Source organism: Lytechinus pictus, chromosome 5 (assembly GCF_037042905.1).
Source record: "Lytechinus pictus isolate F3 Inbred chromosome 5, Lp3.0, whole genome shotgun sequence".
NCBI lineage: Eukaryota > Metazoa > Echinodermata > Echinoidea > Temnopleuroida > Toxopneustidae > Lytechinus > Lytechinus pictus.
The window spans coordinates 42,767,959-42,781,779 of record NC_087249.1 but is presented as its reverse complement, the minus strand read 5'-3'; the positions used below and the strand labels follow the sequence as shown (position 1 = coordinate 42,781,779).

At 40.2% G+C, this 13,821-nt stretch overlaps 1 protein-coding gene across 1 annotated transcript; it reads left to right on the top strand.

Annotated features, from left to right (window-relative positions):
- The first annotated feature begins 487 nt into the window (after positions 1–487).
- Positions 488–12,115, top strand: LOC129261981 (protein sprouty homolog 3-like). Its single transcript, XM_054900002.2, has 2 exons — positions 488–578; positions 8,931–12,115. Exon 2 carries the CDS (start codon positions 8,967–8,969, stop codon positions 9,789–9,791), a length of 825 nt encoding a protein of 274 aa, XP_054755977.2. The 5' UTR covers positions 488–578; positions 8,931–8,966; the 3' UTR covers positions 9,792–12,115.
- Positions 12,116–13,821: the final 1,706 nt, after the last annotated feature.

Here is a 13,821-nt window from a genome sequence, read left to right as displayed (position 1 = left end):
CTTGGATTCGAATGGAGGGTGCGCAACCAGAGGGGTATTGTTTCAAACCGGAAATCACTTGATTAGCTGGTATGTGAATGATAATCCCGCATGTGGGCATGCGCTCGTCATAATCAAACTACCCACCCCTAGATTCAAGGTGCACTCGCCCGTACACACACTATTTGCACGCCCCTGTATTTGCATATGAACGGAATTCATGCCGTGACTTCGAGCGGCCGAACTTCGAGGGATATGTGACTGGGTGAAAAGAATTCGAGGCCCCCCGTGTACCGGTAAATAAAGCATACGGGAGTATTATAGCACTTGGCCTGCACGACAGTACACAGGAACTAGCAATTTCCGCTCTGTTCCCTTGAGCGACACAGTACCATCGCCGTTTGTGGCCTACACACACGGCCAACTTGGACTCTATACGATTGCTGTAACTCGTTGGGACTACTTACTGGAATATACTGTCAGCCCGTTTCTGTGGAGTATTTTATGTTGTTGTGACCATTTTAGCTGGATGATGACTATTGAAAGTGGTGGATGGCGAATGAGTTCGATTATTCGTCTTGGAATAGCAGAATAGAAGCGTAAGTATGGCTAAGGTACCCGAAATGTAGGGGTCGCGTCGAAATAAGTTATCCCCAGCACCACCGCGAAGCGGGCGGATGCCCATTGAAATACAAGCTTAGGCCTACTTTGCATTTGTGTGCCATGTATGAATGCTTAACATAAGGAAAAAAATGGGGAAAGAGAAAATGCATGCGAGGATTCGTTTACTGCAGGTGCATAGTAAGTAGTATTTAGTTTTGTAACCCATTGATATTATGCGATAAGATACAAGCACGACCATGACTACGTCAATACCATGAATACGAGAGCATTGCCATTGCCTCATCATGATTCATGCCCATGACATGATGCCCATGCCATAGACATTGAAGTTAACTATTTACATGCTTTAGTTTATGTAAGTTGAAACTTAATCGTTAGCATAATAATGTTCAGCGTGGCTAAAATACCCTTGCTCTTTTTGTTCTAAACATGCAAATATTCCAGCATACCCAATTCCATGAATTCCATATTGCATACACATTACAACAATATCAGATGACATGGATTATAAATTCTGTTCATTAATTTGGCTAGTTGGACAAATTGGACTCCCCCCCCCCCCCTTCAAAAAAAAAGTTTGCGTTTCATTTAATCTTGGCATTCTCGTTAATGCAGAATCTGTTGGCACGGTGATTTAACTAGATTGTTATTATGGTTATGACTGGTTATTATGGACCATGGTTATGATTAATATTTCATTGAATTCCCATTGATGTTTTGTCTCTCATGACGTGGTTACAGATTTATAATATTCATCAAATCGTATGTTAGTTGTTACCAAATATACCAGAGGACGGTATACATGATATTTTTTATTAAATCTATATTGAATTTGAGGGTAGAGTAATACTTATATTTATAACCATACTGGGATTGGTCAAATTATATTGGAAAAAAAAATATGTGAATAATGATTCACGAATATTGTACTCAGTGAAAGTGGTGAAATGGACGAAGAAATGAAAGGAACTAAAATAGAAGAAGCAGAATGCAGAAGAGAAGAAAAGTCCAACAATGAAATGAACCAATGTTTTATCTCTCATGACGTGGTTACAGATTTATAATATTCATCAAATCGTATGTTACCAAATTATTCATTAAGAATGGTGAACAGAAAGACTGCCTCATTGCCAGGTTCTAATCAGCTTTCCAAGTACTTTTGAAAACGGGGCAATCAGTTTAAATCATCTCTGAAAAAAACCTACATCTGCATATCTAAAAGTACTACCAGTCCTGTTCCATCGAAAATCAACAAATAATCCAACATTATCCGATGTACATGTGTAGGGAGGGAAGAGTCGCCAATAACGGGAGCAGCTGGAAACCCCCACAGGCGATCATAAATCGGCAGCCATGTCATACCCCGAGCCCCCCTTGGGGGAGACGACCTATCAAGATGCACCGCTGTGCACGTGGCCTGGCCCCCAACTCCTCAACCTGATCTTTCCCATCCCATGACCATGCCATTCTGACGCTGGTTGGGTTGCCTGCCAGCAGCCTCTATTTACAGAACCACGAAGAAAACCCAAGAAAATGAACACGTTGGCAACTTTTTATACCCTTCTGTTTTAGATTGTAGGCTACACTTTTCTGCAGTACACCGACGGCCATATTCACTCCCGCTTCTTGATTGAAAAATATGAGTTTTCGTCCGAATGTGTTTGTATTTGATGATTTAAACATTGGGGGAACATTTTGTAGACTCGACACGAACCACTGACGAAGAGTAATGTTTCATGACGCAGTGTAAACATCATTATGATGAATGGTTCATGATCGTGATGTACTGTACGTGATTGTTTTGAACATGCATAAATATCCCCGAAATCCTCAAAAGTGGCTGGGTTATATGGATCTGTTATGAAGTAGGGAAAGCAAAATCATTTTAATATAAATCGCATTTTGTAGTAAGCAGTTATCTGAAAGCCCCGTCCTCTTGGTAATATAATCTCGATTCTCGATGAAATTTAGTAGTTTTGTACATTGAGAAATATGTGTATTTAAACCTGTTCTTAAACAATATGTGAATATGTAATAATTGCAAAATTTATGGTTAATTGCGTATATGTATTTGCAAAGTAAAATTCTATAAGCCTTCTTGAAAATCATGATGGCTTCAACTTTTGGGTAGTTCCCCCCTCTGTAAATTTAAAGGTATTTTCAGCCTATTCGCCGTTTGATTAAAGACTGACTCGTGTACAATCTGCCTTTCACCGATTTATCGTAGTCAGAAGTTATATCAACTCAAGTTACATCTCTGCGCGTCTTGTGCCATACCATGTACTATACTATAACCATGAAGATGAATACTATAAACATGGACTAGTTACTAGTATAGTATAACCATGCTTTCACTATTGCATTTACATGCACAGTGCACTTGTCTACTGATGCACGATGATGGCAATTTCATATTATAGCCTTCCGCAAGACGAGATCGCGAGTGGAGCTTATCATGAGATAATCCACTGCTTTACAAACTGATAAAAAAAATACAGCTTCTCTCCATGCCTATTAATAATTATTGCTTCTTCCATGTAAACCCTATTTCAATTTGAACGCATTAAATTCGCTTGGCCTCTATGGAGGATTATACTATAGCAATTTCTTAAGGTTTATCGCGAGCGAGACCCCCCTTTTCACAAGTGGGGTTTAAAAAACAAGGTTTAAAGACTTGATAAATCTATTATTGAGCCAAGCTAAACGGCTCCGTCAAGCGGCTGGGTGATTAGTGGGCAGTGATGGGCAAGACGTTTGACAGGGAAAACGGTGTCCATTGTTGCGAAATTCACCTTGAATCAAGGCTCTGAGGAACGACCCTCAAATAGAAAGAAAAAAAATCATCGATTAGCCTATTGTTCTGAGTGAATGAGCGGGGAAAGTTTATAGAACGACCGGGTATTGTCCAGCTCTCGATCTCTGTCAATTGGGTTTTCCTCGGCTTGCCGTGGGTCGATATTGGAGACAGGCAGAATAACAGGTTATAATGCCATGTTTTAAACCTATACTAGAAGGTCCACTTAACACCCTTTGTTCGCAAACATCCGGTGGGGATGTTGCGGGAAGCTGAGCAAGGTAATTAGAGGGGTGAGGGTAACAGATAACCCGCAATAGTCGCAATATATATCTGATGTTGATCTTGGAAACTCCTTGACATTGGGGGAATAAACGAGGGTTTGCCGATACTCGGTACATAGTATACCCGTCTGTGCCCATACACTGGAACTCCACGCAATTAACTGACGAATATACAATGTTTGTCTTAGCATTAGTGCACTGCAATACAGCGAAATGAGATGCATTCAGACTGAATCTGTACATAATTTTAATTGTAGAAATGTCAATGTGAAATTTAATGAAACATGAAGTGGGACCGATCTCTGATACTTGTTTTTTGAAGTTGTAGACAGTGTAGTTAATCCATTGAACCACCAGTTACATGTACGAATGCCAGATCTACATGTACTAAATTAAGACTTGACTGCATTAGATACATGTATACATACGTACATGTAATACCCTGTAAACTGAATTTTACTTTTTAGAATGTTTGGTTTCCATAGAGAGGTAGGCCTATATTACAACATGGGGTATGGTAGAATCATGGAGCTATTAAGAGCTCTATGGTAGAATGTACGCCTACATTGATTTTATGCTGTTCCTCTCTTGCGCCAAATCGTTTAAGAAGTTTTCCCATTACATATCATGTAGGTTATACTCAGAATCAACGCAATTATTGATGATCGAAAGGCTAAATTAAACTGGTCTCTGTAAAATAGTATTTAAATGAGAATGAAACCCTTGAAACCAGCTGAATCCATATCAAAGAGAAAAATCAAAGAAACATATTGTTGAAAGTTTGAGGAAGATTGAATGAATAATAAGAAAGTTATGAGCATTTGAATATTGAGATCACTAATGCCATGTAGATCCTCCCATTGGCAATGCGACCAAGATCTGTGATGTCACACACGTACAACTCCCTCATTACTTTAGTACTTATTTCACTTATATTCTCACTTTTATAGAGTCTATCACAAGGTGAGGTGTTCTCTTTATGAGAGGACAAGTACAGAGGTTTCACAACATTATATCATTGATGAATCGTTTGTCATATGATTAGAATGAGCAAAAATAGATGTTTTGGGGTATATTTTCAGTGTCCAAAAGGGGAGAGTTGTTCATCTGTGACGTCATAGATCTTGGTCGCATTGCCAATGGGAGGATCTCCATAGCATTAGTGATCTAGACATTCAAATGCTCATAACTCTTCTATTGCTAGTCCTATTTTACTCAAACTTTTGTTGATCTTATTCTTTGATTTTTCTGCTTTCACAAAAGCTAACTTGCTCCAAGAGTTTCATTCTCCTTTAAGGTAGGATTTGAAGTTTTGATATTATATTTTGCGTCGTTTATTCCATTTTCATTTGAAAAATGACATGTTATAATTATAATCTATGTAAATGTATATACTGAAAGAGCAAATGGATTCTAAAATTTGAGTCTGTTAAACATTGCGCTACTAGAGTCTCAATACTAGACTAATTTGCTAGGTGTAACATTTGTGGTTCATAGTTTATATAATTGATCGTGAATTTGTAGTTGAATACATCATGTACAATTTGTGCAGCATTATGTATTCACCCAGAGCACTATCATTATCGTCAAATATATTAACTTTGAACGAAACAGTTTTACACCCTGATACATGCAGTCACAGCAACGGAACAGATACAAACTGGCTGCATTCTGACTGATATATGCCATTGGATCTGACGTTAATAGTTGTGGTCACAGATTGGCATTACCCAATATATTTTTTTGACTTATTCAGGAGTAATTGTAGAAATTGGTGTCGGTACGTTTACATGCACATGCCTCTTCAAGAAGGGAAGAGAGGCAATTCTCCATCTGCATTGTAGATGCGTGAATTCGAATAGTGAATCAATTCTGAGTCGCACTGAAAAACGAAAATACACGAAGATTGGCTGTTTTATAACATGTCTGCCATTAAAACGTGACCTTGCGTGACCAATTGATATAAATATTGAATTAGCTGCGATGAATTTCATTTTCCCTATCAGGGCGATGCCGGGTAATGTCAGACCCCAATGCAAAGCCATGCCCGGAAAATGCATCAGTTATTGGCAATACGTAGGCTTCATTGCACCTCTGCCTCAACCGCGCTATTCCAATTCCACAATATTGGACAACAGAAGTTAAATCATCTAAACTTGCATTCTAATATGCACGTTCTTGGGAGATAAACTTGGAGATGTACCATGTGTAGTTGGTGTACCTACATGTACGTAAGGCCTACAAATAGTACAGTGTACGATGTGAAGTTGAATTGTGCGACATCTGGAAATAGCCTACACGATAAAACTACTTTAAGTTGTAAATTCAGTTTCCTCAGGATGTCTTGATATTTCTAATACAAAAAGAAACGTGCAATGAAAAAATGGCGCATTTATTAAATGTTTGTTCTATAACTTTACTTGAACCACATTTTGGAGGCTCTGCATAGTTCATCCATGGAACTGCATGCATGGGCCATCCATCCAAAGATACAACGTTCTGTATGAAGCCGTTAAACTGTTGACGTGACAATCGCACCATTTTTCCGTTTCCCAAGTTGTCTGAAAGTGAGTATTTGTCTCAGTACCGTGAGGTGTACCCGTTGGTCACACTGGGCAGCCGTTGATTCGTTCCATTTTCTTTCTCTGTTTGGAAATCCTGATGGGTTTTCCAGCTATGTCTTCAACTTGGAGTCTCTCAAGTTCACACCGGATGTATTTTCTAGTGCGTGCATATTTTCTTGGCCGTTGCCTTGTTCAAACTCAAGCTAACATTGATTTTTCTCTCCCTCAGGGTCATTTCGCAGAGGTTTACCTTACCTGCAATGTAGATTAACCCCAGCTCATCGGATAGGTCTTTTGAAAGAAAATTACTGGCAGATTATTAATACTACCTATATTTTTCCTATGACAAATTTCCTCCGTGTACATAATTTTTTCCATATTGCTTTTTTACGGTTATTGACGGTAGAAATAATGATTTAAAAAATATACCGCGTGAATGTGATGGTGTTCGTTGATCAGCATGCTTTCACGGTCCGCATAGTTCAACTATTCAAGTATTTCAACCTATATTCTATTACAACTGTCTCGGGTGTGCTTACACTGCATCTACGACACAGCCCCACCCCTCATTTTGAAATATGGAGCCAACTGTCGTGCATAACGCACTTTTTGTAGGGTGGCATCGGTAACGGAGATCCGACTAGTGAGAGGGCCGAGTACTTCTGGCATATGATATCGAGATTATAGGGCAGATTTAAGTCGTCCTTGAATGGGAATTTCTGCCTTTCTTACGATCCGTTCCGAGATCTCAGTACAGAATGTTAACAGGTGTAAAGATCTCAAGGACCATATTTCGTTTCCGCACCTGTCAAAAATCAAAGTCAGAGCACGTTCTTCGGCTGTACTTCCGCCAAAATTTACATTTCCCAAATACTCTCTGGGAAATCTGTTGTCATCGTTTATATACTTTGCATATAGAATCTGATGCGGATGGCTTGTCCCTCACCCCTTTTTCTTATCGACTAAATGAACTTAAAATGTTTTAGGATCTAAGTTTGCGAAGTTCAATTCTGAAGGGGATTTGCGATTACCAACTTAAATAGTTTTGTGAATTTTGAGATTTTGATACACCTACATTCAAAATTTCCGCAAAATAGGCGCAAAAGAAACCTTTCCCTCTAAAGGACTTGCTGTGCAAAACTCCTTACATACTTCTCTCGACACGCGAAAAAAAAATTATTGTGTAATGCACAGATAAATGTGCCAAAAGCAACGAATAAAGTGTACATAAAGAGGAAATGTTTACATCTTCCCAAATACACATGTATATGAGTGTGAACTCACGAGGACAGTGTGTGCGTGTTTTCGAATCTTACATGTAATTTGATCGACGTTTATCACACGAACACTCGCCTCGGGCATTGCAAGCGAGCGAGCAAGCACATCAGTCATAAATCGTCCCTTTCCGGACCAAAACGAGCTCTCTTTTTTCTTTCCCTTTTTCTCCTAATCTGTTTTTCGCATTTCTTTGTGCAGCGCTTCATAACAAACACTTTGCCTATTCCACTGATAAGCGAGCAGCCAAATGTTGCATCCTATCACGGTTATTTATACGTATACATTTTTTACAGTTCTGCATGAACATTAGTTATGAACGGCAAGGCTTTCATTATTGCTTTCGTTTGGTAATAGCCTAAACATTAATTGTCTTAGTTACGTGACCAATCAACCTTTTGCATATAATTTTACCATGAAACCATATTTTCGATGTTATTTGCAGTATGTAGGTGGTATAAGACTTGCAGGAAAACTTTATTCAAATGAATACCTTTCTAAAAAGCAATTCTTTCTCGGGAATGAAATTAATGCTACAGGTCATTTTGATTTATTGTAGCTCGCTATAGGAAATCACCAACTGACATAAATTTGTAGATCATGTAGACGGCGACTTGGTGGCGTTTTAAGTATAAACGTACTAGGAATCTATCTCCATCTTTGAAGTTCATATTGATTGTTTAGTTCGACCTTTTTTGGAAATTTCTTCCACCGGATTTGTCCAGACTACCCAATAAATCGGTGATTCCATAAGATACAGTGGTTGGACTGATGAAGCTTCTCTATAAATGTGGCTGATTATTTTAAGGATATATACATGTATGACCTTCAAAGGGCTGTCTGTCCTTGATCTATAGTAAAACATCGTTATTCTTCCTCTTCTCTGTCCCTCCGTTTCCTATTTCCCTTTGCCTGCCCTCCGCTGACTGGTCTGGTTAGGAAGGCCATTGGTCATCCGGCTTGTTGACCAAACACTTATCGCTCGCTAATCCTAGGAATCTCTGGAATTTTTCCTAGAGGAACGCCAGGAAGAATGCGAGTCAAAACAACATACATCTATGGATGCTATAGAAATGCATCATACAATGTGCCCTATTCTTGTACTAGGTGATGGAAAAGCGAGTCAATTTGCTGTTATGCAGTTTTTGTCAAAAAACCTGCGGCCTGCGATGCATACATTTCTTGTCAATTGGGGGGGGGGGGTGTTGCTCATCTTGCAATAGTTGCATAGCCCAGAATACTGATACTGTACATGTCGGTAACTACAATGTTTGCACATCTGTAATTCTGTTTCATAGCAAATCACAACGTCATGTGTCATTTGATTAAACTTGTTCTGTTCTCTTTCCAATTAAGTCGATATAAGTAGTCTGTCAATTAAATCTTCATTCTGTTTTGCTTTCTCTGCAGAGTTTATGGCGAACAGAGCTGCCACATGTTACACCCATGGCCCAAGATGGTGGAGATTTGGTAGTACGGCAGCCCACGTCTGTACACGGCTCGCCGACAGGATCAATCCCTATCCTGCTACCACAAGGCTGGCGTAATCGCAATCTTCTGACGCTCAGGTCAGCTACTGGAGACGAGGCGCGACCTAATGAATACGTGGACACCAACAACGATAGACTAAATGGTAGGAATAATAACGAATCGCCAAACTCAAGATCTGCTGAGAACTCTGGAGATGAAGGGCATCCAAGAAGTGATCTCATTGTGATCAGGGACCCCAAAGGTAAAGCGAAAGTACTCAGAGTTGTGAAATCAAAACCTGACGAGAAACTTAAAGGTAAAAGCGAACAGTCATCACCGATAACACCGACACATCGTGGTGAATTTCATGGGAAAGGAGAAGAAAAACTGAGTAAGGATCCATTTCCTTGCCCTCAGTGTGGTTATTGTAGGTGTGAGAAGTGCAGAAATAGCAATAGACTACCAAGTACGTGGTGTTGCAACGGAAGGTGCGAATGCTCTCCGGAGTGTGTTCTAAACTGCTGTACATGCATGACATGCGTAAAAAGCTTATTTTATCATTGTGCAAGAGAATCAGACAGAGAGTACGCCTATTGTACTGATGACCCTTGCTCCTGTCGGCCTCACTTACGATGTACTAGATGGACTTGCTTGAGTCTCTTGTCCTTATGCTTGCCTTGTTTATGTTGTTACCTTCCTGGGCGAGGAGCACTCGAAGCCTACAGACAATGCCATTCTCAGGGAAGACAAGGATGTCAGTGCAGCAGATGGGAGAACGGTGAAGCATATGACGCGTTATGAGAGTAAGCAACACCCCAAATCTTTATATGTTAGCTGCATGTTTGTATTCAACAAGATGACAGTCAAATATGAGAACGGTGCATCCTGCAGAAGGCTCGTGCATTCAACATTATGGATGATTCTTACATCGTATCTTGTGGATGTTATACTGGCATCGTGGTCTTCATGGACCTCTACAATTACACACCTGCACAATCCAGGAGAGCTGCAAAATCAACCCTGGAACTGTTGGAGAGGAATTCTGCAGAGAGCAGTTCAGGACGATGAAATGTTTACCATGATCTCTCGTCACATCTCTGAGATGTGGCTTGATAGGGTCATTATCGACCACCGAACAGTTCCAGTAAGGTAAGGGTTGCAGGAGAGGCGAGGCTTCAAGAATGGGGTACTAGTAGACAACAACAGTGCCTCTTGGCCTGGCTTCATGAAGCTTGCAGGAAGACGTCTCCAAGTCGCCAGAAGACACTGCAAGAGTCCCTTCATGATGGTATTGTTTTGTATTTGTGCAGTCCCTACCAAATAAGGTGGTCTGACTCACGGTCCTGGTAGACAGTGTGTTGTCCAACAACTAGTGAGGATGAGGGATGTACATGTATTTCGAAATAGGTGCAATTAAGACATAAATGAGCCACTACAAATATACATCAAAAATTTGTTATTCATGTAGTGTGCTAAATGTTTAAATTTATTATAGAGCTTCAAATACTAAAATAATTTAATGAAAGAGGAAAACGAGTTTGTACATTTTTTGTTTCTATTGATTTACAAGAACATTGATTGGTTCTATGATGCTATGGACTATGGAACAATGTATGGAAGAAAATATATTCTTTCTGAAAGAGTTAGATTCAGAATAATGTGCCTATACTTTGTCACATCTCTATTTAACCTAAATCGATGTACATTTGCATAATGTATTGTGTAATGTGTATATCAGAAGTCACCCAGAAAACAGGTATTATTTTGTTCAGTGGATGACATTACATTGCATGATGTGCACAACATCATTAGTAGAAGTGAATATAGTGTCACGTTTATTGTAAGGCATTCTGATATTCAAAAGTGATGAGTATTATCCCTTAACAAATTATTTTCTAAAGGACCCCCAAAGAGACAACGCATGCACAGTGTAAGGTAACGTTATGCAAGTTCGTTCTGCTATAATGTGTGCAATTTGACACGAGATAGCATATCAGCCGTGATGGCCTATTAATATTTATAGACCTTGTATGAACTAGCTTGGGGCCAGAGTTAGACAAATGGGTAGAACAGATAACGGTGAAGTTCTATCACAGCCGATGTACTCTTTTTTTTTTTTACGCATATACGGCGTACGTTCGATATCTCTAATCGCACTTCTCTCGCGCGATCAGTATTCAGCTGATGCAATACGCTCTATCGGTTGAGAATGGTGAAGGAAAGATGGCGGGGTTTTGAGATCGCTACCATCTTCTCCTTGTGTGTTGTGTACATAAAACTGGTAACGCTTTTGGAGAAAAGATATTTTGTCTATTGGACTAGTTTGAGACTCCATATTGTTCGAGGGGTCGTGGAGTGTTTAGTAAGGGACCAGAGTAAACAGGAACCTTCCACTAAGCATAAACCAGATGTATGGGGGCTGGGTTGCCCATAACCTTATCTATGTGTTGGGTTTATCAAGATTAAATCCCGAAGCATGGATAATCATGGACCTATTACGAAATAGGTCCATGGGATAATACAGGGCAGGTCCAAGCTAGTGACTTATTGGACATTTAAAAACTTTAAAGTTGTAACATATTGAATTCCCCAGCCGTCACACCATAAAAATGGTAGTAAAAGGTTTTGAATGTCCATGTACTTGCCAGACTGTAAAGCACAAACCACCACTCATTAGCGGCGGGATTGGATCAAATAGCCACATGTCGGTCCACGGTTAAAGCAGGGAATTCCCGGTTGAAGATTATTCCGCTTTGATTTTCATGAATTTTGTTTTTGTCTAACCATCGACGGGAGTATATAATTTATCTGGGGCCCCCACACACTTGATACGTTATGGCGGTATATCATTTCCAAACGCGATACCCTAGTGGATTTGAAAAGACGCCGTCTTGGCAGGGGTGCTTACGTAACAGGCTCCAGCACTACCCGATGGCCTATGCCCTATGTCAAAATAAATGAGGGGAAATCCATTTGAATATTTCATTCTAGCTTTTTCTCATCTCTCTGGAGGAAAAAGCGATGACAAACCAATCACAATTCATTGGGCTTCTCATTGTATGTTCAAAAGTGTTCCATTCTATCCATGCCCCACTGTCCCTCAACTCATCGACCCAACCTCATTTTCAATCCTCAACGTCTTTTCAAACAGACATGAAGATCGAAAACAGAAATGCCTCTGAATTTATTGAATTAGTGCATGGCATTTCCTGTGCGAATGAGCAAGCCCAAGTTCTTTATCATGTTGACCTCTCCGAAGTCCCCTCTCCGTGTTTGCGACCGCAGTCGCCTGCGATCGCTTTCCGCTTCACACACGGCTGGTTGGCCTTCATACGGCCACAATCTCCGGATGGCCTGCAACGCTTAGCAAGCACACATTGCTTTTATTCTCGTTCTCCCACCCTCCCTCTATTCAATTTAGGCTTCCTCTCCGTCTTTATTCAAGCATAGATTGGCACACCTTTAGACCTTCGAAGCCCTATTGTTCCAGGGGGCCGTTTCATAAAGCTGTTCGTAAGTTAAGAGCGACTTTTAAGAACGACTGGTGAACCTTTCTTACGCGTTTAACCATCGCCAATGAATATACCATTTACCACAAGAAAGGATCACCAGTCGTTCTTAAAGTCGCTCTTAACTTACGAACAGCTTTATGAAACACCCACCAGGTGCCTGCCTTTTTACCACTCTTTTTTCCGGTGAAGAACGAAGACCGGCCGTTGCTTCAATTCTGCGCATGCAAGCAGGCAATTTCAATAAACCTTTCAAGTCGGACTCGGTATATTTGCTTCTAGCCTTCGAGTAGTCCAGAACCAAAACCAAGCCGAATTGTAAGAATGGCTTCCTTTTTAACATTAAGCTGCAATTGACATCATTATTCGAGCCATATAATTGAACCCATTGTCGACAATTTGACATCTTTGTGAACAGTTCTGGGACGTTACTTTTCATTTTCACATATTTAAAGTTAGCCCTCCTAAATATATAGGCCTACACGTATAGCTTGGTCTATAGAGTATTCACACTTGTAGTTGTAGGCATTCGTTTGATAACCCCACCCCCCAAAACAAAATTGAAGGGAAAAGCACTTCGTCAGCCGACGACTTTTGTTTAAAACCCTGCATGTGCAACCTTAATTTTTTTTTGTAGTTGCAATTCGTGTTTTTCGCATTCATTTAATTACTGCATCAAGCTAAATTCTGCAATTGCAATGACCAAATTCAAATTTACCCTCTCTTGTAACCCCTTCCTTGTTTCCATTTATTTTCTTCAGACTTTCAAGTCCACCGGAACGTTGCTCCAGTGAATAAACCATTTCCCTTCCCCTTTTGCTCACCATTCAAGCAGAATTCCGCAGGTCTTTTGAAGAAGAAAAAAAAACTTTTATTCCTCGCTCTTTTGGGCAGGGGCTCCGTCGCCGATTTGGTTCTTTGTGTGTGCATTACTCCAACAATAACAAGCAATATAATCATTGCACCAGAAAATAATTACAAACCAGGACACGGCTTGTATATTGTGGGAAGCGCAGAGGAGACCCGAATTCGCCCTGGCCTGCCGCTCGTTTCACAATGCGCTTTCCTGCATCGCCAGCCGGAGGGGTGGAGCACAAACTCAATACCGTGTGTGCGCAAGTTCATTACCTCGGTCTCGCGCTAGTTTCGCGCTCGGAGACCCCAATGAACTTGCTTGTTGGAAAGGGTTAACAAAAATAACCGTGCTCATTTAGACCCTTCAATCTCTAATTGTCATCTGTCTGCACCATGATGGTGAATTCTGAAATTCATTTTTACGTTTAAATTGATTTTCTCGAATAATGACGTCTGCAAATAATGTT